Source organism: Sinocyclocheilus grahami, unplaced genomic scaffold, assembly GCF_001515645.1.
Source record: "Sinocyclocheilus grahami isolate Dianchi unplaced genomic scaffold, SAMN03320097.WGS_v1.1 scaffold32.1, whole genome shotgun sequence".
Taxonomy (NCBI): Eukaryota; Metazoa; Chordata; class Actinopteri; order Cypriniformes; family Cyprinidae; genus Sinocyclocheilus; species Sinocyclocheilus grahami.
Genome location: NW_015505211.1, coordinates 1,475,211 through 1,503,203, shown reverse-complemented (window position 1 = coordinate 1,503,203; position 27,993 = coordinate 1,475,211). Strand labels below are relative to the sequence as shown.

Genomic DNA, 27,993 nt, shown 5'->3' with positions numbered 1-27,993 from the left:
TAGACTACAATGCTGGCTGTTCTGACTCACAGACTGTAAGTACGTTTTTTATATTTAAAGAGTTTTTATATTTTATATTTAAAGCGGGTTTTTTGGGCAGTGTAGAGTAGGGGTTGCACCGATTAATGGACTAGTCGACTTCAATGCTCTGCCATCCAATAACAACCAACTGCAGAACCGCAGAACCATACGTCATGACAGTCTGAGGACAACAGCGCCAGACTAACAGTCTGAGGCCGGAAGTGGGCGGAGTTTAAATTCATATTTTTATTTTTGTTCTATGAAAAAACGTGGTTAGTTTTGAAATGGAGTATAAAAAAATTGCAAATGCTCAAGCTTTGTTTTTGTTTTGTTTTTTTATAAAGATTTGTAAAATTTATATTGTTAATCATTTATGACAAAAACAAATGTATAATAAACTATAATAAATAAAAAAAACTGACAATTGTCTATAGTAGTATGTCTAGTTTTTTTTTTTTACATACACATATATATAAGTGCATCTTATATATCTTTTAAATTCAATCGTTTTAATATAATACTTGATGATAACGTTGTTTTAAACTTTGAAACGGTCCAAAATACGGAAGTAGCGGAAGGCAACACTTGCTCCGCCCACTTCCGGCCTCAGACTGTTAGTCTGGCTGTTGTCCTCAGACTGTCATGACGTATGGTTCTGCGGTTCTGCAGTTAGTCCTATCTCCTGCCATGACGCTTTAAACTTGACGCCGACTAGTCGCTGGTCCTATAGAGGGAGCAACAGGATAAGAAATCTTTGAAGGACTTCCACATTTACGCTCCGTTTCCAAACAGTTCAAATGACAAATAAATGCATACTCTGAAAGCGCTCCACAAGACATGTGTGATTATATTACTGGATGCTCGAAATTGAACGGGAGAATGCACGTTTTAAACAGCTTATTGTACAGGTAAATTAATCGCCGTTCTAATCTAATGCGCTGCTGCACTGTAATGCACACACATAGGCTACAGACAGTAGCGTACGTCACGCACAGAATCATTCAGCGCGGAAATGAATTGTCAACACTGATTTCGCAATAAAATAGCTTAGAAACTGAAAAGTTCAAGCATATATTTCTTAACTAAATTCCACAGCTTCACTACTAGCAGAGAGATGCTGCCAGGTAGAATTAATTCACACACGCAATCGCTCTCACTAATGCAGGGGTAGGCAAGTTCGGTCCTAGAGAGCCGCAGTCCTGCAGAGTTCAGCTCCAACCCTGAAAAAAAACTCACCTGCCTATAGCCTTAGTAATCCTGAAGTAATCCGTGTGGGCAGCGCTGTGTCATATGCCATAGCTGTGCACAAGCTGTTTGTCACAGCTCCAGACTTATTTGTTCATTAATGACGTCATCAGCGACTAGTCGACTTAGACTCGACTTTCATCACATAAAAGTCGACTTCTAAAAATCAGAAGTCGTTCAACCCCTAGTAGGGCTATAGTTGTTTGTCATTTCTCCGATCACAAATGCAGACATGGTTTTATGTTTATGCGGAGCAATGCAATGCAACGTGTAAAAAGACAGTATAAGTCATTATAATCCATAATTATGTCCCCAATGGATGCAACGAATGCCTCGTTTATAATGGGTTTTCATGATTTGAATCATTGCTCCGGCCTTACAGGGCATCATCACAATATGGTAAGGGACGTAACATTTCCGTCACACGCTTGAGGTATTCAACCAATCATAACGCACTGGATAGCTGGCCAATCAGAGCACACCTCGCTTTTCAGACCGATGAGCTTTGTAAAAATCGACGCGTTTCAGAAAGGCGGGGAATAGAGGAGAAACAATAATGTACAGTATGTGGAAAATAATGTGTTTTTTTAACCTTAAACCGCATAAACACATTTCATTACACAAAATAATGTTCTTTTTAGCAACATCATATGACCCCTTTAAAGTCAACCAAACATAGGGCAAGAAAGATGAAGGAAACTTACGTAAAGGTGTGGATGCCAGGTCCTCTAAACTCTTGGAAATAGAGATGGGTCTGGCATTGGCTCGCTCCAGGGCAGCTTTTACAGGGCTGTCATCCTCACTGTCCCCTGTCACAGCCCATATCAAGAAGGAATCAGCAAACCATATAAAAGCAGAGGTCTACTGGTGCATTTTATACAGCTATTAGTACTAAATATCTGATTTGAAACACTGATTTAAGGGGGCATTTCCACCCATTAAATTTCTGACTTCAGAGGATTTAAAATGTATATGTAATTACTACGTACAATGTAATTTAAAAAATAATTAATAATAAAAAAAGAACAAAAAAAAAAAGATAATTAATTAAATGAATTCCATGAATATAGAAAAATAAATGGTTATACATTTAAAATATAAAAATATAAAAAAAATAAAATTACTTATGATATATAAAAATTCATTTTAATAAATTAAAACAATATAATAAAGACTTTAATGATTGTAAGCTGATTTATCAGTGTCAGAGGTAGTGTTCATTTGACTCTAACTACAAACAATATTTCAAGCACCATGTTATAAACTGAAACTTACCAGGAATTAAAAAAAAAAATAATAATAATAATAAATTCATGATTTCAAAGAAACAAGTTCTGATTACTGAATTAGATCATTATAGAAACACGTAGAGGCAGGGCTTAAATAGTCATAAGCCTGTAGAACAAGTAGGTCATTTTATCATGTCTACAAATTTCAGCACCTTACTTGAGCAAAGCATCAAGTAGGACATGTTTCTTAGGTCACACTGAGCACTTGTTTTAAGGACATAAACCCTGCTTCCACAAAAATCACAGAACCAATCAAGGCCTTTTCTATAGAAACTAGACTGAACCAAAATGGAGAGGTGAGCTCACAGTATGAACTGGCGTGTGAGATTGACCAGGCTTCAGGTGTGGAGCTCCCAGAGGAGTCAAAGGTGATCTCCTCTGATTCAGGCTGGGAGTGTCGAGAAGGGGAGCTCTCATTGCTCACTCTGCCTTGGTTCACCTGTTCAAAAGTTTCACCTGCCTGCACCTTAACCTGTTCTCTTTCATCTAAGACTGCCTGCTCAGGTATGCCCAGGTAATAGTGTAAACTCAGGGGAATATAAAACCGGGACAGAGAGTCTGCTGACAACTTTCGTTCTTTGGGCATGATGGGTCTTACATCAATGCCTCCATCTGAAGTCTTCCTGTGGTGTTCAGGAGAGGTACATGGCCTGGTTTGCCCTGGTTTAACCCTTACAATGCATGGACTCTTGTCAGCAGGATTGATATCTATCGCAAAGGTTCTTAAGGGAGAACCATCCTTCCTGGATTCTTTGTTTGGATATGAATCTCTAAGAGGTACTTTAGACTGCAGTAATGGGCTGGGTGTTCTGGTTTGATCTCGGTCTTTTGGGTGGTAAATGTCAGTGGACTGTGGCTTATCATGTTGACCTTTTGCAGGGAGACTTCTGAGGGGAGATGGTGGTGGACTTGGCTTTGAATGTTTGTCTGAAATGGACTGTTTGAAATTATAAATATTCTGGGTGGTGTAAGGTACCCTACCTCTGATATCCTGAAGGTCTTGTAATGGCACTGGACTTCTCTGTTTTTCCTCTGTCTGTTTCATCTTCTCTTTTTGTGTCAAAGCAGCCTCTTTGAAACTCATTCTCTCTGGGGAACTTGGGTTGTTTGATCTGATGTCAAACTGAGGTTCAGAATGTTCTACTAAAGAATGTTTTGGAGATGACTCTGGGGATGGATCTTTAACGTTAGCTGTACACGTTGGTGAGCCTACAATTACTCTAAGGCCACTTTTTTCTTTCTCCCAAAATGACTTGAGATCATTAATCGAGACTTTATCCTCCTGTTGACTTAGGGACATTTTGAGGGTGGATATTTCCTTTTTCAAGTCAGATATGTCCCTGGAGAGTGACTCTTCCTGTAGCTCATTGCCCAGAGATTTATCTTTGTGTTTTAGCGATGAACTGGGTGACAATTTGGCATTCATTTTCACCGTGAGAGTTTGTAGTTCGCTGCTTGAAACTTCTGAGACCCTATTGCTCTCCAAACTAGAAGGCTTCTCATCTTCATGTGAGGATATGGCTAATATATCCTCACCATTGGATGTTCTTCTAGATGAGACTGGAGAAATCTCACATGTTGTACATTCTACATCAACTGGATTTGGATCATTGGGTTTGGGTTTTGATGGGCTGATGCTTAAATCTGACAACCTTCTGTCCACAGCGACGTGATAATTCTCATTAAGCTGAGAGGTCTCACTTTCTTCTACCTCAGCTTCTTTTTTGATGCTTAGTATTTTAGGTCCTCTGTTCCCTTTTCCCCAGAATGACTTCAGGTTGGCAAGTCTTCCTGGTGATATTTCACCTCGGTCAAACGTCTCTCTTTGTGGAGGATCTTTGCATATTGGTTTGTCTGTTTTGTCTGTTTTTTCCTGCAGTATTTCTGCAGTCTTGCTGTTTGTAGAAACAGAGGTCTGTGGAAGTATATTATCATCTTCAGGTCTCAAAGTGCAAGATGTTTTATATTCTGAACTTTCTGGTTTATCTTGACTTATCTCTTCTTTGTCAGATCCTTGAACTTCAGAACACTTGTCTTTTTTCTCTGCTCTCGAAAACAATGCAAAAAGCCCCCTACGTGGCTTTGGTGGTGGCTTGGTCTTTGGCTGTACAACTGGAGGCACTAAATCTTCTGACTTGGCTTCTGGGTTTTCATGATCTTTTGGTTCCTCCTCATTCCCCTCTCTCTTAACTGGCGACTCCTTCAGCTTTCCATCTCGAGAACCTCTCCCAAACCATTCAAGTACCTTAGAAAATGAACGACCCTCTTCCACTGTAAGCTTATCAGTCTGGCCCTCTGCACTTAACCCAATGGCCTTACCTGTTACTTCACTAGAGTCGTGGAAGTTGGACACCTGTGAGGACTGAGGCTCACCATAAACCTCATGATAACCTAGAGGGAAAACAATCACAAGTTTGAAAGTCTTAATTTTTGCATGCAAGTGATAGAGAATACTTGTCATCAGATAATATTACACATTAAACTTGCAGTAAACACCCAGATAATAGTCATTTCTTGCTGTGCTTATTTAATAATCACCATTTGTGGATTAATCAACATACACATGAGCATTCACCAGAAGCCATGTGCTATATGTATGAGATATGCACGCACATGCAGTTAGTATGAGGGTACATTGATGTGTTAGCATGTGAACTGTTGAATTACAGGTTGATAGATTTTTTTGGCTGATTATCTCACTTAAACACATTTCTTGGGTTTGATATATTGTTAAGTTTCAGGGTGTCTTACCAAAGGGTTTTGGATCAAGCATTTCTCACTGTCTGGTTGGACAACCCATCTACCTGTCCATCCCTGAACCTTTCTACGGGCTCAGTGCTCATCACATAGGGACACTCGTGATTTTTAGACGAATCCAGGCTGTTTTGTGTAACTTTTTAGACCAGGCCTCTATGCTAACTCCCTGCTTTAATAGGATAGTTCACCCAAAAAATGTAAAATTCAAACACAAAATTGGTCATAATTTACTCACCCACATGTCATTCCAAACCCGTGTTATTTTTTCTACTGTGGAACACAGAAGACATTTTGAAGAATGTTTGTCTTTCTTCTATACAATGAATGTCAATGGGGTCCAATGTTGTTCATTAAATGGACAAAAATAGTTAAAAATATCTTATTTTGGATTTATCAGACCAAAGAAAGTCGAATACATGCTTGTAACAACATGATAGTGTGTAATAGAATTTTCATTTCCTGGGTAAACTATCTTTTTAAGCACTTCTCGTGGCTACAACTGTTACCATTGTCTGTGATATGGCTTCTATCCTGGTCCGACAGAGGACTCCAGTCTTCTTCCAGCACACTGTGCTCTCCTTGCACTCTCTCTATGGGCCCAACAACTGAGGAGAAGTGGACCTGTTTCCTATCTAACCACCCTGAGGCAGAGTGCACTGAGCAGGGGGAAAGAGGAGGGCTGATGGGAGTTTCAGGACTGACAGGGCTGACCGTAGCTGACGACTGACTGCTGCTACTGTCGTCATTGATAGGAATGTGGAGATGCAGGGAGACAGTAGAGCTACAGCTGGAGATGTTGTTCTTCAGAATGCCTCTGGGAGCAGGGGTTATGACCTGTTTAACTCCATTGTCACTGCTGACAGTGTCCAGGGAAGAGTCCTTGCAGGAATACAGCAGCAATCTCTTTTTTGGCACAGGTTTGCATTGTGTGACTATATGGGTGTCAGTGTTGTATGTGTTTAGAGTAGTGTGATGGAGTGTGTAGTTGTCAGCTGGAAGGAAAGGTTCTGAAAAATAACCAAATAGTTGGGTAATGAAGCAGTAAAAGAAGGAGCAAAGACACATACATGCACAAAAAATGTGAATTCATGTTTTATGATGAATTCATTTTGCATTTAAATGAACATGTCTGTTATTGTAACAGCAGTACAGTATCTGTTAATTGATGACATTTGCAAAATGAGCAATGAGATGGAATACACTGGATAAAAGCTTGCAAGCAACCTAAGAATATGATGGTGCGTATTCTAGTCAGGGATAATAGATATATTGATTCCATATCAAGTACTGGCCTATAGTTCAGCTGAAATCACATTTTCACATTTACAGTGTATGTATTTGTGGTCTATTCCAAATATTCACAACTTTTATATTTACCTTTGCACTCATTAAGACTTACTACACCTTACTACAAAATAAAAGCCCATAAAAATTTACCATCTATGTATGAGGTACAGACTGGTCATGCGTGGTGGCTTAACTACTTAGAACGACATATTTCTCTGTGTAATCTTCTTAAAGTTTGGCAGCTCCATAAAGCCCTGTTACTCAGACCACTACAACAGGTTCAACTTTCTTCAGAAATATTTTGGCCAGACCATTTCAAGGAATGGCACTTTTTCCACATGTATTGTAATAACACTAAATGTCACGCATTACATATCAATGCCAATTATAAAACTACAATTTGGTTATTCTATACTAATTATGCAAGCAGAGTAGAGTCAAATCCTGGAAATATACAAAGCTACTCTATTGTTGTACTTGTGCAATTGATTACTGAGTGCTTACACTCAAATATTTTGTTCCCATATGACCTCAAAGAAGCTTTTGATACTTTCATAATCAAAAACCGGAGACCAACATGTTTTTTTTTTTTGGCCAAAATATAATGCAAATATAGAGTTGCATTATACAAGCTACAGTAACCAAATGCAGGATTAACAGATATGCATGCAGACAGCACTGAGTTATCACACCGAGAGCACAGATCATGTCAAGCCAACACCATTGCCCAGAAGAGGTTAACATGCTGTTCTCAATGGGGATCAGTTAAACAAACTTACTGTTCTTGCAAGAAATATGTTCTGACCCTTTGCTCTTTAGAACATCCACTCATTTAAAAACACAACCCATCTGTTACCTCATCTATTACTGGACTGAACAGCATCAAAATCATCACACAAATGTTAAATCTATGATAATCACATATGTTACATCACAGAGATCATCTGTCAAAAGCTAGTTCTAATAGAAAACACTACATTATAAACTGTAAATCATTGTTGTTATTGTTAACTAAAACTACTGAAAGTCATTTTCAGTAATTAAAATAAAGCTGAAATAAAATATAATCATTAGATGAAAACTTCAACTTAAAAAGCGAAAATTTAAAATGTTGACTTGGCAATTGATTGAAATAAAATAAGTTTAAGTACTAAAATTACTAAAAATGAAATTAAAATTAAATACAAACTATATAAAAAAACAAAAACTAATATAAGCACATAAAAAAATTACTAAAACTTAAACTAAAATGAAAATGAAAATAAAAAGCTAATTCAAAATATAAATAAATACCTATAATAACACCACAATAAACTGATTAGTTGTAAATTACACATAAGGTGATTTTTTTTATTAGATAAACAACACTCACTATGAAATATATATGTATGTGTGTGTTTTTTTTAAATAGTATGAATCACCATATAATTAGCAAAATTTGCAAAACAGATTTTAGGTTGATAACATTATATCAGTGAATTGAATTAAAAAAATTAGAAAATTTTCCCGTAATGCCTCAATCTTTGTCACCAATATTTTTTGATTAAATTTTTTACATCATAAACTTTTATAGATTAACATACTCTATGGAGTGTACAAAATCAATTTGAGGATAAATTGAGAAGATATTTCTCACCCTCAGCAGGTGTCTGGTCAGCCTCCTTCACTCCATTAATAAGTCTGGCTTCATCTCTTTGTGATCTCACACTATTAAATGGATTCTGCCTTGGCTACATAATAAATTTAATGGAATCATAAAAATACATCATGAATAAAACTGAAAATTCAGCAAAATGATCTTAGTAAATGCATTTTGTGTAGTGTACCTTGATTTGAGGTCTCTGTCTTTCCTGTTGGGCTTCCGACAACTCATCTTCCACCCTGTATGGAGGATATAGATTCATATTAAAAAATTCTGATGAATTAAATGCAAGATTCACTAACATGATAATAGGCCACTGGGAGCTTTGCATTGAGCATTGAGCAATGTGAACAGTTCAGCATAATGCAATCAGTATATTCAATCATCAATACTTCTTCATGGTGCTGGTCCTGAAGCTCCTGGAAAGTCACAAGATTCAGCAAGCACTAAGTTTCCATGCTGCGATGTGACAGTATAATGCCATTACATGGTGTCAGACAGAGGGAAAAACAGCAGCACGTGAAATCTGACCCCTAAAGCAGCTTACTGGCTCCAGATTCCCCTCACCAATGTCTGGGAAAACATTAGGTACATGGGAAAAGTTTGCCCTACAGATTACGTTAGACCTAGAATACAGGTTCACTCCTGAATCTCTGCCAAACTCACAAACGAGTATACATTAACTGGTAGACAGATTACTTTTCTTTTCATATTGTTCTACATGAGCTGTGATATGAAAGCTTTAAAAGCTAGCGTCCACAGAATTAAGGCTGCTGATGACAACATGAGCAGTCCAGCCAGGCTAATGGGCGGATGCAGCGTTAGTGTGTTGAAAAGGCAGAGCCGCCGTAATTTCCTTTATTCAAGTAAAACAATGGCATGTGCTTGGTACTGATAACAGAAATGCAATTTTGAGTTTAGGAACTCAACTTTTTATTGCTACTTTTTATAACCATTACTGATTTGTGTTCAAGGCATTTCTAATTATTTTATATGGAAAATGTTACATACATTTTCTGTTTGAAAATAAATAAATAAAAACGTACACATACCCACTCAGATTTTCCTGTGTTTTTTTTTTTGTTGTTGATATTTTCCAATGAAAATCTTCTAAATAATAATGGCTGCTATCACAGGAATAAATTACATCTTAAAACATCTTAAAACAGAAAGCTGTTATTATAAATTGTAATAATATTTCTAAATATTACTGTTTTTACTGTATTTTTGAAAAAAATAAATGCACCCTAGGTGAGCATAAGAGACTTCTTTCACAGACACTTAAAAATCTTACATAACCCAACAAAACCCCACACACCCTTGAACACAAATACAAATCTGTACCAATAGACTAACATGGCATGTGCTTATATGAAGACTTAATAATTGTTACAAAGTGTTTTGTTTTTCTTTGGTTGTGTCTTATTTCGCCTATGGCATGAAAAATAGGTGCATGAACACAACCTAACTATGCAATATTTAAAATTTTTGTCCCAGGTATCATAATAACCAGCATAGTTAATTACATAAAACCATGTGATCAAAGTGCATTCTACAAGATTTTACATATTTCAGCCCGCGGTGCATCACGTTTCAGTCAGATGAAATGTTGTACTGGAATGTTTGAATCATAAATGTACTTAACACCAAAAGCTCACCTCTCATTGTGTGATTGTGTGGACGGATCCTCAATGAGTCCTAAAAGCTCTGGAGGGATGTACACATCTTTCTTCTCACCATAAACACAACTGGGTTTCTCAGACCATCTCTGAGAGAGCTCCACTGCAATAAGAGATCATTTGTTATGTTCAAACATGTATTTACAGTCACAAGTACACATCTTAAAACCTCTAATGGAACTACATGATATATATGATTTGATAAATGCTTTGATTTATGGGTGCTTTTTCATTAAAGGTAAAAATGTGATATATACCAAAAAAAGGGGGTGATGCAAACACTGAATTCGGGTGCTAATCAGGGATGGGGTACATGCAATGGAAATAATGAGAGATGTGAACAGAGTCCGTTCTCCTCTATCTGATTCTGTCCGCTGGCAACACTCACATATCGTCACGGGTTTCTTCTGTCTCATGGATGCTCTGATGATGTCGGTGCCATGGATCCTGTCTCTGTGTCTGTGATTCTTTGTCTCATAAAACCACTCCCCTGTCAAGTACTTCAGCCTGCTTCTGTCTCGCTCGTTCTTACGAAGCTGCCTGAAAGGACATCAAATTTCTAAATAAATAAACACACACACACATATATTTAAACATCCTGAAGTCCCAGCTGAGCCTAGTGACATCCACATAGGCAAATCCCAGTCATTGTCTGAACTGTAAACTGTTACTCCGGAAAGTTAAACTGAAAACTGAACTATTTTTTTTTTCCAGGACCCAGATATTCTTGTTTGACGTCAAATGGCAAATAACACAACCTGCAACCCATATTTAATGTAGCCTGGGTCAAATCTTATTTTTCTTTCATACATTTGTTCATGTAAAGGATGACGGCATCCCATACCACCTGTTTATATTTGCATCTGCCTAATTTAGCTCGTTTTTAACAAGTTACAGATTATTGACCAGTTTGATGGAATGAATGGCTTTTGATTTTATAAGCTTATGTAGTTTGCTACCCTAACTATGCACAATAAAATGGTCAAGTTGCATTTTCTTATTTGCATTTAGCATTATTAGTATTATTTTCTCCCATCCACAACCTTATTGGAACAGACCTGTCAATATTGTTTGGGTTTATTCAATAAATTCAATAAACAAATCCAAAAAGGTAAACATAAATAAGCACAATTATTTAAGACATGCAATCAATAGCAAGGAGCCAAATTGCATTAGTTTACAGGTATATGTAGTTCATCCAAAAACGAATTACCATTTTATTTTCTCATCATTATGTTGTTCCAAACCTATATGACTATAGGTGGAACATGAAAGAAAAAAAAGTTTTTATTGCCCATACATTGACAGTAAATGGTTTCCAGTGTTATTTGGACCCCAAGAGTAATACAGGTTTGGAATAGCATAAGGGCCTGGATCAAACAGAATGCATTTTTGCATTTAAAAATATGAGATACAGGGCAGTGGAATGGGGAAAAAAAGACACAATGCCTAGTCTTAAAAGATTAACTTATTTTAACTTGAGCACTGTATTTTTAGAACGGTATATCATGCGCGACAAAAGATTCGAGAACAGGAAAAAAAAAACAGGTCTTCAGACACATTAAAAGTTGAATTTATTTTAAATTTAAGGACACATTTTTAGAATGGCATGTGCACAACGCTGCAAAAGACGTGAGATGTGAGAACAATGTTAAAATACATTCCTCTGTTTACATACACAAACACTGGAGAAGTGGAAATATGGAATGCAAAAATGCGTTCAGTGTAAATGGCCCATTAGTTTGAATAATAAGTGGACTATCGCTTTAATAACTAGTTACGCCTCTATATACATTCTTCAAAAAACCTTTCCCCTATACTCACTTGATCCTCTGTTCTTCCAACTTCTTAAGCTCTGCATCTCTCTTCAGCACTGCCAGGATCATCTCTTGCTCTTCCTCTGTCAGATAACTCAGGTCAATCATGATGAATGGCTTCGGAGTAAGTGATGCTAACAGATGAGTCTCAGATCGCCTGGTTCACTGAAAGTGTCAAGAGCATCACTGTGGGTAACTTGAAGGCTGATGCTTGATAAGTCACTCCATCACATCATGGAGAACATCAGAGGAGCACCTGCACCAGACACACAGGAGTATCAACAAATTAAAAAAAACACAGTATGAGCTTGGCTCACAAAGAACTATGTCTTCCTGTGAATTCTTCTGACCATCAAGATATCACATGATCCTAATTGAATCTATGAGCTGGGATTTCAAGACGTCTGCTTCGAGCATCATCTACGCTTCCCTAAACATCTGAAATTACATATTGTTTCTCTATATCAACTCCAGTCCACACAGTATGAGCTCAACACTGGACATGTGACATGGCATTGTCAGATGACTGTCAGAGGATATGAGTACTGGTTGCTTCTCAGAGCAAAGAGCACAGTCAAAGACTCTTTTATTCCTAAATCAAATTACACTTAACTCAAATTAGGTGGCAGCACACAAATGGTATCAATTTGAACAGTCTGCTTTTCTAAAAAAAACAGTTTAGAAACCCATGAAAAAATAGGAATATGTCTAAACCATTTAAATTTTGGGATAGAATGACCATTGGCAGAATTCCACACGTCTATATAAGGTAATATAACAAATAGAAGAAAAAAAAATACTGAAAAACAAATCTAACAAAATATTTTGTAAAAGAGCTTTGTGCAATAATAAGAGACAAATTCCTTCTCATTGCATTGTGCCAGTGACTTTTATGAATAAACTGTACTTAAAATGTCTTATAAATAGTTTACAGAGAGCTTAAATAAACAAATGTCTATACCAGAGAGACATTTTTCATAAATAAGAAATGTGACATTTTTTTTTTCTCATTTATTTATTTTATTTATTAATTATTTTGCATATTTTAAGATGACAATCTATAATCAGTTTTCTGGCTGTCCTGTCAGATTAATTTGGCTTGCATAATTGTGTGCAATAAGGCTACATTTAATGCTAAATGAATCATAAAAATGAACAGCAATAAGTTCCTATGTCTTGCAAGGGCATATCTTTGATAAAGCTATGACACATTCCAGCCAGAGTGGAAGTTTGCTGTTACATTCCTATTTTGGAAACCTGTTCCCGAGTCATTTCCATGAAAAACGCTTCTACATGGGTTTACTCAGACACACACACACACAAATCATATCAGACAAGCATTTTCCTTCTTGTTCCAAGAACAGTATGATTCTTTAGATTCTTTAGTAATGGTATTTTTAAATATTTACTTTTTAAAATCTAAATTTCTCGCCTAAAATACACTGCTAAATGATTTCTCTCAGTACAAATCAGATTTCAAAATGACACAATAAAGCATTTAAGTGTCCGGTGGTTCTGAGAAAGGCATGTCCTGACAACATCGGTGGGACGATCCTCTAGGGATACGCCATTACCAGAATAGAGAAGAACTAGTCTTATCCAAACAGAGACATGAATAATGCATGTTAATCATTTGCCTGTTCCACATCCCTTTGAGGCATGTACCGTAACAGAGAGTTGTCACCTGGTTTGGGTTCACTTATTACAGGTTTGCAGTTTTACTGTTACAAACCGTTTTACAGGGTTTCAAGCATCTGAGCTTTTTTTCAGTGACTAAGAGAATGTTTTAGTTCAGTTTTTTTTTCATCCAAGATAATGTAAATCATGTGCCAAGCCAGCATTATCAAATTACAACTACATATGAAATAATACTTTTTAAAAATCAGCTTTGAACATGCTATCATATGAAGTGGTTTGCTGATTTTTTTTTGTGCTTCAATTATGTATTAAGAAAAAGAAAAGAAAAGAAAAAAAGTAACTAATCACTCTCTGAGCTGGATATAAATAAATACTCTGCATTCTTTCCTAAATAGCTTTACAAGCATTAACAGATTAAGGAAGCAGGAAATGAGAAAACATTCACAGTGGCTCCAGAGATAAAAACTCTAAACTCCAGACATGAAAACAACCTAATGAAATGAGCGCCTGTTGAAACAGAACCCATCCCTGTCACAGCATGCAGCAAAACTTCCAACTCACTGTGAAGTTAAAGTTTTAAAAGGTAAAAACAGTATTAAGGGAAAGAAGTATTAATGTAAAATAAAAAAGTTTACCTGAATCTTGCTTGTGTGGCTGCCAGACCGCGATATTTTCCAACACAGTTACTGTAACATCTGAAACACCAGAGGAACAAAATGATTTAAATGTCCAGCTTTAAAGTGAGGCGTGTACAGGTGTGTGTGTGTGTGTGTGTGTGAGGGAGTACTCCACGAGCTCGCGTGCACAGCACACTGGCTGCGTGTGAACAACTAGTAAGAGCTAAAAATGTGGCTGATGAACTTGTGGGGAGTTCCAAACGAAATCCTGAAATGCTGTCTAGGTAGGAGGTTCACTAAGCGTGTTCGACTGCTGTAAAGTTAGTCTGACGTTCGGTTTCATACCAATTAAACTCTTTGCGCCTGTTATGTTTTGAGCACAAAGTAACTCAGATAGACATAAATATATGCCTTTTACGATGCACAAGGCTTCATTTCTAGAAAAAAAATTAAATAAATTAACCATATAAATTAATTAAACAATTTAACTACATGACATTATATAAAACCAAAACTAAAATGTTCAGAAAAACATCCCTGCTATTGCACAAAGCTCCGTTTTTGAAATTACCATTTTATGTGTTTTATAATAATTGTACAACTTTTAATGTATGCAATAATATAAATCCATTAAACGACAACACCATTTGATCTAAAGGTATCAAACCAACTGTAAAAATCTTTCAATATTATTCCCTATAATGCACAATGCTTGTTTTTTTCATATGATGGTTGTATTGTTTTTATATACAGTACTGACACCATATTTTTGATATGTTTAATATACTATAGCCTACCTACTTAAATTCATTAAACTCTGACACCGTTTCAGATAAAGGTATCAGACCAACTATAAAAATCTCTAAATATTATTCCCTGTAATGCACAAGGCTTGGTTTTTCAGATTATGTCTTTATTGTTTTTATATATGGTACTGAAACCATATTTTTGATATGTTTAATATACCTACTTAAATTAATTCAACTCTGACTCCGTTTGAGATCATTTATAAAGATAGCAAACCAATTGTAAAATATTCCGAATATTATTCCCTATAATGCACAAGGCTTGTTTTTCAGATTATTAATCAGATGTTTTAAATACAGTACTGAACCCATTTAAATCCATTAAACTTGAACACCATTTGAGCTAAAGATATCAAACCAACTCTAAATTACTCTGAATATTATTCTGCATGATGCACAAGGCTTATTTTTCTGATTATTAATCTGATATTTTTATATACAGTACTGAATCTTGAATTTTTTTAGACAGCCCTGGAATCCATTTAAATCCATTAAACTTGAACACCACTTCAGCTAAAGGAATGAAACCAACTGTAAATTACTCTGCATATTATTCTGGCTGATGCACAAGGCTTATTTGTTCTGATTATTAATCTGATATACAGTGGTGTGAAAAAGTGTTGGCCCCCTTCCTGATTTCTTATTTTTTTGCATGTTTGTCACACTTTAATGTTTCAGATCATCAAACTAATTTAAATATTAGTCAAAGATAACACAAGTGAACACAACATGCTGTGTTCACTTGTGTTATCTTTTACTAATATTTAAATTTGTTTGATGATCTGAAACATTAAAGTGTGACAAACATGCAAAAAAAGAAGAAATCAGGAAGGGGGCCAACACTTTTTCACACCACTGTGTATATATATATATATATATATATATATAATGTACAGATATATTATTTTGCAGTTGGTTTAATACCTTTAGCGGAAACGGTGTTAGAGTTTAATTAATTTAAGTATGTACAGTATATTAAACATATCAAAAATATGGTGTCAGTACTGTATATAAAAACAATAGAGGCATAATCAGAAAAACCAAGCCTTGTGCATTACAGTGAATAATATTTAGAGATTTTTACAGTTGGTTTGACACCTTTATCTCGAACAGAGTCAGAGTTTAATTAATTTAAGTGGGTACAGTATATAAAACATATTAAAGATATGGTTTTACCATATATAAAAACAAAAAAGACATAATCTGAAAAACCAACCCTTTTGCATTATAGGGAATAATATTTAGAGATTTGTACAGTTGGTTTGATACCTTTAGATCAAATGGTGTTGTCGTTTAATGGATTTATATTATTGCATACATCAAAAGTTGTAAAATTATTATAAATCACATAAAATGGTAATTCCAAAAGCGGAGCTTTGTACAATAACAGGGATGTTTTTCTGAACATTTTAGTTTTGGTTTTATATAATGTCATGTAGTTAAATTGTTTAATTAATTTATATGGTTAATTTATTTGTATGTATTTTTCTTCTAGAAATTAAGCCTTGTGCAACGTAAAGGGCATATATTCAAGTCTATCTGAGTTAGGTTGGGCTCAAAACATAACAGGCACAAAGAGTTTAATTGGTATGAAACCGAAGGTCTAATGAATGTCAATAACTTTACCTGTGTTATCCCCTGTGCGCGCTCATAAAGGCGTGATCACGCTCTGTCACTCTCATAAACCTTCACACACACGTGCCATATACATCATGTCATTACATGTCCTCTCGATGACTGCACAAAACATCCTGTGCATCCTTTAATAAGGCACTTATTATGTATATGTACGAAAATGAAACATCATCTATAGCAGGGGTGCCCAAACTCGGTCCTGGAGGGCCGGTGTCCTGCAGAGTTTAGATCCAACCCCAGTTAGACACACCTGAACCATCTAATCAAGCTCTTACTAGGCATACTAGAAACCTCCAGGCAGGTGTGTTGAGGCAGGTTGGAGCTAAACTCTGCAGGACATCGGCCCTCCAGGACCGAGTTTGGGCACCTCTGATCTATAGCATCACTGCAGACAGCCTTCATTCGGTCTTCACTCCCTGTGATTCAGAGTGTTTAATGAACATGTGTAGTTATCTTATCTTAACACGGTCTCTTTGAAAGTTTCATAAATGCTGTTGCTTTTGTTTGTTTGTCATAAAGTTGATAATTTCCTGACATAAGGGAAAATGAGCGAGATATTAGATACAGCATCTCTGTCAGAGGCCTTCATACAATTCCAGTTAGTACAGTGCTTAATTTTGTCACTGCTTTGCCTATTATTGTGACCTAATATAGGCTCTCTTCTAATAGAATTCAGGTTAAAATGAAAGAGATTGAAGACTTTGAGAAAGAAATAGGCCAACTAGAAGATAAGAAGAAAAAAACAGCTTGTGAAGATGATGGAGGAAGACTAAAATCAAACAGGTGTCTGCTGCAGGAGCAGCTGAGAGAAGAGCATAGAGGTCATGTGCGTGAACTGCAGAAACAGATGAAGGAGCAGGAGAGGAACCTGGAGCAAAGGCAGCGAGAAGATGAAGGGCAGGTGGAGCGCATGGCCCGAGAGAACCTGGAGCTAAATCACAAGCAAGAGAAAGAACTAGAAAGTAGTTGAGTGACAATAACAAAGTTTTGAGGGAAGAGTTCACTCAGAAATGACTGTCATCATTTACTCACCCTCATGTTCTAACCTACTGTTACAATAAATGGGAATTAAATCTTTCAAGCTTGAAAAATGATGCAAAAATATAAATATATTTTACATATAAATGTAAAATATAAAATAATTCCACTATATTCAACAACATCTAAAGCAATATTTCAGGAGTGGATTCATGTACTAAGACGATGATACCAAAGACCAAATTTAGTACACCTTATTAATAAAACATACTGTGTAGTTACAAGCAAGCAGATACATTTTAATATCACTGTCTAAGTTAATACTGGCGAGTCAGAGTAAACTTCGAATTTTGGGCTGAACTAACCCTTTAAGCATTTTAGAATGTTCCCACTTTTCAAGCTTCAAAAAAGATGTAAAATACCATAAAAGAACATAAAAGAACATTAAACAATTAAAAATGACTTGTGAGCTATATTCATAATCTCATCTAAAGCCATGTATGATAGCTTTGTGTTTGGTGTGTTCATGAGAATCAGCAAGGTCCAGTTTGGGAACGAATCATTCAAGAGTCGGATCTTCTCAGTGAAACAGATTTCCTTTCATAAAACCGATCTGAATGATTCATTCACGAATTGATTAAGTTATCGAGCTGCAGACGTTCCAGTGAATAAATCATACAAAGCTACAGCTACAGAAAACCTATAGCGTACAACATGTACAGTATGGACTACTTTTATGGTGATGTGACATAAATCAAAAATGTACATTGCTGTGCCTCAGTGAGCTTTTTAAAACGTTTGTGTGGTATATGCAGTATTGTGTTAATCTTTAGAACTGTGCTGCAAGCTTGCAAGTGAAGGAACTGCAGGCGGAACAGCAGGTATGGCTGCAGTATAAGAACCAGGGCAGCATTAAAGACCAGCAAAAGATACAAAAAATGGAAAAAGATACTGCCTCAACACAAAGGATTTTTCAGGAGATATCAGGTGTGTTTTCCATTGTTCTACTTAACTCAGAACACAAATATTAATTGATTTAAATATAGATTTATATTTAAAAAAAATGACTTTAATCAAAATTTGTGTGTAAACAAAAATGTAAATTGTTAATTTTTATTTTATTAATTTGTATGTAATATGTAAACATCTGCTATGTGAAACAGCTTATTCAGGACAGGACTACTAAATAAAAATAATGAATACTGCTTTGTAGATTCTTTAAGGTGTATGTAAACTTAAGACAAAAACAGCATCATGTTTAAATTACATAACACAAATAATTGAATATTAAAAACCCAGAATATTTTCAGAGATCTCTGGTTGCGGCTGTTGATGAAACGGAGCAAAAGATAGCACAGAGTTTAAAGGATGGAATTCAGCTCGCCTTTGAGATGCTGCGGACATGTTATTGTTGTCTGAATTGAGACTATTACATCTGTTCTGAGATACTGAAACTCTCTTTATGCTTCAGAGAGCAAATGAAAACCTTGATAGTAAGAGTAAATTCGAGATTAAAGAAATGCATTGGCTGAGAAAGCAGGTGTGGTCATGTTTTAGGTTCTATTTTACATACATCTTATTGTACATGCAAAGACAATGCAGCTAATCGTCCATATCAGGTTCCCCTATATAATGTGAAGGTCGCAGTGTTGGAATCCACCATACAGAAGTTAGAAGAGGAGATCTTGGATCTCGTTTCCCAAGTAATGTGTTTCTTGCACAATCTGCTAGCCTTGGGTCCCATGACACCCACAGTGTGGACAGGAACATAATGAAAATAAGCCTCGAGGAAACATCGGGTAATCCAAACATCCCTAATAATAGCAGTGTTCAGTCTAAGAATATAAAAAGACTTAACTGAACACATGGCGCTTTAGAATTATTTTGCATCGACCTTTTATAACCAATAGATGGCATCATAACAGTAGCATACTGAAACAGACTAAAATACCAGGAGAAATCCCTCCTTCAATGACAGTTGTTCGGCTAGTGCTGGACCCTTGGAAGTACGCAGATTGAAATCTGCTATATTAGTTCAAGAGTGAATGAAATTCTATATGATTTCTTCCAGTTGGGAAGTAATCATTTTGAATTATTAGCAAAATATAATATATGCTCACATTCAATCTTATTTGTATGCCTAATATGTCAAAAACGCAAAACATTTCTTATCGTCACATTCTGTCAGGAATTACATGACACATAATAATACCACACAAAACTCTCAAGTATACTCTCAGTATTAGCAGTTGGATGGAGGATGTGTGACTCTGAATGCTGCCACTGTTCAGCCCTCACTGAATTAGAGGAAGTATTGTCATTATATCCACAATGCATTACAGGACAGCTGTGTTTTCATTACCGCTCAAACTTCATGTCCTCAGCGGTTTAAACTTAATTGAGTGCAGGCCTATATAGAGCTAACAGCTACACATACTACACTGATGTTGGCCATCAAATACCTGTCATTAATCACCCATAATGCCTATTCCTTTCCGGTTGACAGACCCCCATATCCCCTCCAGCTATTAGCAGAAGCCGAAGGGGCTCAACAGAGAAAAAATGTACATTGCTGTGCCTCAGTGAGCTTTTTAAAACGTTTGTGTGGTATATGCAGTATTGTGTTAATCTTTAGAACTGTGCTGCAAGCTTGCAAGTGAAGGAACTGCAGGCGGAACAGCAGGTATGGCTGCAGTATAAGAACCAGGGCAGCATTAAAGACCAGCAAAAGATACAAAAAATGGAAAAAGATACTGCCTCAACACAAAGGATTTTTCAGGAGATATCAGGTGTGTTTTCCATTGTTCTACTTAACTCAGAACACAAATATTAATTGATTTAAATATAGATTTATATTTAAAAAAAATGACTTTAATCAAAATTTGTGTGTAAACAAAAATGTAAATTGTTAATTTTTATTTTATTAATTTGTATGTAATATGTAAACATCTGCTATGTGAAACAGCTTATTCAGGACAGGACTACTAAATAAAAATAATGAATACTGCTTTGTAGATTCTTTAAGGTGTATGTAAACTTAAGACAAAAACAGCATCATGTTTAAATTACATAACACAAATAATTGAATATTAAAAACCCAGAATATTTTCAGAGATCTCTGGTTGCGGCTGTTGATGAAATGGAGCAAAAGATAGCACAGAGTTTAAAGGATGGAATTCAGCTCGCCTTTGAGATGCTGCGGACATGTTATCGTTGTCTGAATTGAGACTATTACATCTGTTCTGAGATACTGAAACTCTCTTTATGCTTCAGAGAGCAAATGAAAACCTTGATAGTAAGAGTAAATTCGAGATTAAAGAAATGCATTGGCTGAGAAAGCAGGTGTGGTCATGTTTTAGGTTCTATTTTACATACATCTTATTGTACATGCAAAGACAATGCAGCTAATCGTCCATATCAGGTTCCCCTATATAATGTGAAGGTCGCAGTGTTGGAATCCACCATACAGAAGTTAGAAGAGGAGATCTTGGATCTCGTTTCCCAAGTAATGTGTTTCTTGCACAATCTGCTAGCCTTGGGTCCCATGACACCCACAGTGTGGACAGGAACATAATGAAAATAAGCCTCGAGGAAACATCGGGTAATCCAAACATCCCTAATAATAGCAGTGTTCAGTCTAAGAATATAAAAAGACTTAACTGAACACATGGCGCTTTAGAATTATTTTGCATCGACCTTTTATAACCAATAGATGGCATCATAACAGTAGCATACTGAAACAGACTAAAATACCAGGAGAAATCCCTCCTTCAATGACAGTTGTTCGGCTAGTGCTGGACCCTTGGAAGTACGCAGATTGAAATCTGCTATATTAGTTCAAGAGTGAATGAAATTCTATATGATTTCTTCCAGTTGGGAAGTAATCATTTTGAATTATTAGCAAAATATAATATATGCTCACATTCAATCTTATTTGTATGCCTAATATGTCAAAAACGCAAAACATTTCTTATCGTCACATTCTGTCAGGAATTACATGACATAATAATACCACACACAACTCTCAAGTATACTCTCAGTATTAGCAGTTGGATGGAGGATATGTGACTCTGAATGCTGCCACTGTTCAGCCCTCACTGAATTAGAGGAAGTATTGTCATTATATCCACAATGCATTACAGGACAGCTGTGTTTTCATTACCGCTCGAAACTTCATGTCCTCAGCGGTTTAAACTTAATTGAGTGCAGGCCTATATAGAGCTAACAGCTAAACATACTACACTGATGTTGGCCAGCAAATACCTGTCATTAATCACCCATAATGCCTATTCCTTTCCGGTTGACAGACCCCCATATCCCCTCCAGCTATTAGCAGAAGCCGAAGGGGCTCAACAGAGAATTGATGCGACCACGTCTGGTAGCACAACAACTTCCACCCCACCTGACTTTAGCAAGATTTTCAGCAGTCAGACTGATTTCACGGTAACAAATTGTACTACATTTATAGACGATACTTGCTGTGTTTGCCCCACCTAGTCACATTAAGGGTGAAGATGGCATCAATAAACAGTCATTAATTTTTGATTAGCAATGAATGCATGACTAATGACACGCTCCCTCAGAAGGGCCCACTGTGCTTATGTTTGAGATATTATCAGGCAACATACCCAGAAAGGATCTCTGCCAAAGGCAGCAAATCTTAAAAAGGCCCTCTCAGTGGCACATAAGCAAGATAAGATCTGTGGAAACACAGTGTCTGTGATTTTCCCACTGCCATTTCTAGGCATCATGGGCTAGAATATAGATGACACAAGTAGGGATGGGGAACAGTCACTGCCCTTGTTAGAGAAGCCAAACTGGAACCCGCGTTAACGTGCTGCGTTTGTGTTTGTGTGAAGGGGCCGACGCATCTGGTCTTGCTGGAGCAGATGCTGCTGTGCGTGATAGGTAAAGCATATCCCCTGCACACACTGCCGAACGATCCCACGGATATGGGCGAGGAGATGACCCTTGACCTGCTGCAAACTGAAAGGTGGCCGGTTACAACAGATGTCATCAATAGAAAGTTTCAACAGTCACTTTCACAGTCTGGAGAATCGGATGCATCTGTAAATGACACCTGTGAAATTCAGCAGTTGTTGGATAAGAATTGAAATACAGAAATGGCAATAATTCCCACCGACTCCAAATATATATACACATTGTTTGCCCCACCTAGTCACATTAAGGGTGAAGATGGCATCAATAAACAGTCATTAATTTTTGATTAGCAATGAATGCATGACTAATGACACGCTACCTCAGAAGGGCCCACTGTGCTTATGTTTGAGATATTATCAGGCAACATACACAGAAAGGATCTCTGCCAAAGGCAGCAAATCTTAAAAAGGCCCTCTCAGTGGCACATAAGCAAGATAAGATCGGTGGAAACACAGTGTCTGTGATTTTCCCACTGCCATTTCTAGGCATCATGGGCTAGAATATAGATGACACAAGTAGGGATGGGGAACAGTCACTGCCCTTGTTAGAGAAGCCAAACTGGAACCCGTGTTAACGTGCTGCGTTTGTGTTTGTGTGAAGGGGCCGACGCATCTGGTCTTGCTGGAGCAGATGCTGCTGTGCGTGATAGGTAAAGCATATCCCCTGCACACACTGCCGAACGATCCCGCGGATATGGGCGAGGAGATGACCCTTGACCTGCTGCAAACTGAAAGGTGGCCGGTTACAACAGATGTCATCAATAGAAAGTTTCAACAGTCACTTTCACAGTCTGGAGAATCGGATGCATCTGTAAACGACACCTGTGAAATTCAGCAGTTGTTGGATAAGAATTGAAATACAGAAATGGCAATAATTCCCACCGACTCCAAATATATATACACATACACACACACACACACACACACACAAATAATGTAAAATAATAATTAAAAAAAGGATGAATCAATAGACAAACAAACACTCAGTTCTGTGGAAGCTGCACTTTATTTGAAAATCACCCAAATTCTGCTTCATTTTTTTTTGTCATGTAAACAAAATAGAATCTGCAGGGATGATGCAGTAAATATGCTAAATCAATGGATAGAATCGCCCTCATATTCGGGCCACCCTTTGTGTAATTCCCTATTGGACAGGGCCTGATTTATATAGACGGAGCACTGATCAACAGACCCCTCCCCTCCCCTCATCACTCTACTGGACCTACAGCAAGACACTACCAACCCCATCCTGATACCGACAACAACCTGCGTTTCTCGCTCACAATCGCACCCACAAACACACACACAATTGTTCTCCTCCTGGATGGACCGAAAATGAAGGCGACTCTGCACATTCAGGTTGAAAAGGCAGCCATATAACTGTCAAATGTAAAATAATGACATGCCAAGCAGAAAGCAATACAGATCTTCCCCAAATGCAATGTCACTGAATCACAAATGTAGTGCTTTGCTAAATGCTTCCCTCACAAAAACCCACCCACCCACCTCCCTGGGGCACTGAACTGACTATGTGGCATAATGATTCATATATTTTATCTTATGTCCGTTACGAATGGAGGGCGGTGAGCGTTTGAGCTACAAAGAAATTGCACTAGACACACAACTGCTTCTGAGAATACTTAGTGTTGTATCAGTCAGTTTATAGGTGTCCATTTCCCCCCATTTTTATATTATATATATATATATATATTTTTTTTCATAATTCAGTCACTCAGAATCCGAATTACACAACCAATCATACCCATATGAATGCATAATTCGAAACACCTCCCGTAAGGAAGAGTAAAAAAAAAAGACAATTAATTTCTTTCATGTCCTCAGTGGGTAAATCATAAATAAATACAGACAATACACAAGGAATGTCTACTGCAAACCTCATAACAAAAAATAAAAATAAAGTAGAAATCATAGTAGAAACCAATGTTAGAATTTCTAATGGGTGATGGTTAAATCAGGTAATGCTTGTTTGGTAATCGGATAAAGACCACCAAAATCCCTCCCTGATTCCTCTTTTTGCCATTCCATGGAAAAAAAAGTGAAGCCGTGTTTGAGTGAAAACCCACCACATTCCAGCACTCGCGCTCTCTCAACACCCATGAGTTTCGTTACAGATGCAGATCGGTACAATAACTGTTACAGCGACAAATTACAAAGTGAGCGCTGTGTCCTCCATCTCTGGGTAACAGAGTCTTACCCATCCCAACCCCACCCGTCATATCCCATAAAGCCCCTCCCCACCCCTCCCTCTGATTCCTGTACAGGATTGTACTGGGGCAGAACTCTCCATGAAGAGTCGAATAGCCAACTGGAGAGAGATTAAAGGTTTGAGATTTGCCGTATAAATCATCCTTGGGAAGCATCGACACTCCTTCACCTACATGAACTGCATCTGGAATCAAAGAAATGCATATTTACGGATAACGTCAAAGTGTCATTTTAGAACATGTTTTTGTATATTTGACACATTGCGATGAACGGACACATTATGACATTTTATACCAAGTCCAGGATAGTAAGTTTGAATGTTTTTTTTGGATGATTGACTGAGCATCCTAATTTTAATGTCACTAAATGAATTGAACATGCAAATGTAACCAGTAAAGCAGCCAGTAAATGATGAGATGAGTTTATGAAGCTACAACTCAGGTTAACTTGCTACAAAAATTAAAAATATGATTAAAACTTAAAGGGGCCATGTCACTTTTTTTCTCCCCCAAAGTTTTATTTGTACCAAAACCATTACTAATGCTTAGAATTAACACATGTACTGTACACATACAGCCAGATTTGTCTAAATCGCACATACTCTGTACACTCAGCTCACACTGTCCCGGGTCATTGCTTCACAGTCGGAAAAGAAAAAGATACAAAATAACAATAACTACTGGAGGCCACAACAACAACAGACACCTGCGTTGAGCGCTTGTTTAAGAAGGTTAAGCTAGTAGTTTAAAAGTGTTTAAAGACATTTTTAGCTCTCATAACTTATGGGGAGTATACACGCAGACACTAGACAAGGATGACACTTTCTAATGCACCTGTCAAAACAACTGATGGATAGAACAGAGTCCCACCCTACATTTTTTTTTCTTTCCCGATAATCCTTATCATTCAGATGTATGTCATAATACAGAAGAAAATATCTGTTGCTACTTCCATTACATCGTGACTAAAAGATTTGATTCCACAGGATATGACCCCTTTAAATCAAAAGGAAATACAGAACAAAATCATGAATGATTTGTAAATGAACTTTAAGAGCTTGATGCTATACCTTTTAAAGCATAAAAATGGCTCTGTTGAAGCTGAAGCTGAATTTACAAATCACATCATTGATGAATATAGAAAACATTAGTATTGCAGCACATGGAAAACAGGGGTAAGAGTTTTGACAATAGAAACACAAACACTGTAATAAAGCAAGAAGCACCTGTTGATCAATCACACACACACACACACACACACACACACAGTACCTAAAGACGCTCTAAAGGAAATCCTTCAGAGACAGCTGTGCAAAAGGGTCCTGTCCCGGAGCTCTGAGGGGACTTGAACTGGAAGGACTAGAGGCTGTAGAGAGCTAGTTCAGAAAGAACGAGAGAGATTGAATGGGTCCGAGGACAGCCAGGAAACACTCAGACACACACACACACACACTCACGAGAGGAAAATTCAGAGCCAGAAAGGCTAGAGAATAACAGAGAGGTTCAGAAAAAAAGAGGGGTATTTTCTAGCCACTATTTCCTGCGCTAACAATACTGCAGAAATGAAGCAGGGGTGGCACGATATGTATTTCGAGCTGAGAATTTAGTGCGGTGTGGAATACATATCCTTCCCCAGAGATGTGTGAAGGCATCAATGCTAGTGTTCATATTCAGAACAGCACTGTGATGGCGCATGAGGGTGAACAAACTAGAGTGCATTCTGAATAGAGCCTCTGGCATTCTAGAGCTGCTTCTAGAATAGAGCGTGATCAGTCAGGGTTGAGCGGATGGCTCTATTACAAGAATGATCATGGGGCTGGATAAATGCAAAAACATTTATTAAAAAGCGGAAACCCATGGATGCTACTGTGCTCTGAAATGGACAAATTTGATTGGATTAGGGTGTGGTCACTTTAGCAAATTTTTGCGACCAAAATTTTTTTTTTCAAAAAGTCAGAGCTCACACAGAAACCTCTTTCAAAACTAGCAACTGCCCGTTGGTCAATCCAACTATTACTTTAATACTGCAGAAATGAAGCAGGGGTGGCACGATATGTATTTCGAGCTGAGAATTTAGTGCGGTGTGGAATACATATCCTTCCCCAGAGATGTGTGAAGGCATCAATGCTAGTGTTCATATTCAGAACAGCACTGTGATGGCGCATGAGGGTGAACAAACTAGAGTGCATTCTGAATAGAGCCTCTGGCATTCTAGAGCTGCTTCTAGAATAGAGCGTGATCAGTCAGGGTTGAGCGGATGGCTCTATTACAAGAATGATCATGGGGCTGGATAAATGCAAAAACATTTATTAAAAAGCGGAAACCCATGGATGCTACTGTGCTCTGAAATGGACAAATTTGATTGGATTAGGGTGTGGTCACTTTAGCAAATTTTTGCGACCAAATTTTTTTTTTTCAAAAAGTCAGAGCTCACACAGAAACCTCTTTCAAAACTAGCAACTGCCCGTTGGTCAATCCAACTATTACTTTCATTTGGTCAATGCAAAACTAAAAATTTTGTCTGTGAAAATTCACTAAACAATGGTAAATGTGACCAGACCGTAAGACTTCTAAATTTCATTGCTTGAGGGTTAACTGATTTGTAACCACATTGTGTGTGAGATCATACCTGTGCCCCTGAGACTGGGCCGAAGGGATTGGCCGGCCGCATCACAGGCTGAGTGTACATCATGGTGGGCTGGGTCATCATGGTCATGGAGCCCATGTGAGGGGGCTAGAAAGGAATAAAACCAAAGTTAAAGGAATAAAGAAACCAAGTGAGCAATGAGTAATGCTTGTCATGGCTGTTGGGACACAGCGTTTCTATCTGGAACTTTAAATGCCAATAGCTTACAAAGTTTCTCTGTTGACATCATATTTTGTTTGACAGTACTGCAACTCAGCAAAGAGGAATGTGAGCCAGTCTGAACCCACTGTTCTGGAGTTACTGTTTAACCCCACCTGAGCTACATGACACGCAGCAGACAGGAAAAGTGGGGTTTTTGGAGCAACTCATATTTTACTACATTAGTTCTAACTCTTAAAAGAAAAAAAGCTGAGGTACACACAAAAATTGGACTGGAGGATCCAAAATGGATGAGTCATAATAGCAGTTATGTAAGTGCAGATGCTGTTATTGAAAAGCATAATTTACAGAGCGCCATCCTCCCGTTAAGCCATTAACCACGGCCTGCGCTGACTTTACCTGTATTGCTTACTCAACCTCTATTACTGGGTTCTATTGAGCACATTGTAAATCTGTAAAAGATGGCTAAAAGACATAAGACTCAAATTTGATTATAGATAGAAGTATCATGCCTATGTGCCCCCTCAGTTCAAATTAAATTCAATTCAAAATAATAATAATAAAATAAAATGTATAAAAAATATAAAATTATAGTTTTTAATTATAATATA

General features: G+C 37.2%; 2 protein-coding genes across 20 annotated transcripts in view; both read right to left on the bottom strand.

The window, feature by feature from the left end:
* The window catches only part of LOC107576862 (synaptotagmin-like protein 2), an 18,961-nt gene extending 4,697 nt beyond the window's left edge, over positions 1-14,264 (bottom strand). For 3 of the 5 annotated variants that reach the window (XM_016262987.1, XM_016262999.1, XM_016262993.1), the window contains exons 1-9: positions 14,011-14,264; positions 11,745-11,993; positions 10,309-10,460; positions 9,900-10,023; positions 8,426-8,480; positions 8,236-8,329; positions 5,819-6,319; positions 2,862-4,946; positions 1,971-2,075 (exon numbers count right to left, since the gene is read on the bottom strand). In XM_016262987.1, the coding sequence (XP_016118473.1) occupies positions 1,971-2,075; positions 2,862-4,946; positions 5,819-6,319; positions 8,236-8,329; positions 8,426-8,480; positions 9,900-10,023; positions 10,309-10,460; positions 11,745-11,845 (3,217 nt within the window). In that variant the 5' untranslated portion in view covers positions 11,846-11,993; positions 14,011-14,264. The remainder of the gene's footprint in view (positions 1-1,970; positions 2,076-2,861; positions 4,947-5,818; positions 6,320-8,235; positions 8,330-8,425; positions 8,481-9,899; positions 10,024-10,308; positions 10,461-11,744; positions 11,994-14,010) is intronic. The other 2 variants (XM_016263013.1, XM_016263006.1) reach the window with 2 other exon arrangements.
* A 9,928-nt stretch (positions 14,265-24,192) lies between these two features.
* The window catches only part of picalma (phosphatidylinositol binding clathrin assembly protein a), a 53,418-nt gene continuing 49,617 nt past the window's right edge, over positions 24,193-27,993 (bottom strand). For 14 of the 15 annotated variants that reach the window (XM_016263023.1, XM_016263039.1, XM_016263050.1 and 11 more), the window contains 3 exons: positions 27,206-27,310; positions 25,849-25,952; positions 24,193-24,761 (listed from right to left, as the gene is read on the bottom strand). In XM_016263023.1, coding sequence (XP_016118509.1) covers positions 25,860-25,952; positions 27,206-27,310 — 198 coding nt within the window. In that variant the 3' untranslated portion in view covers positions 24,193-24,761; positions 25,849-25,859. The remainder of the gene's footprint in view (positions 24,762-25,848; positions 25,953-27,205; positions 27,311-27,993) is intronic. The other variant, XM_016263056.1, reaches the window with a different exon arrangement.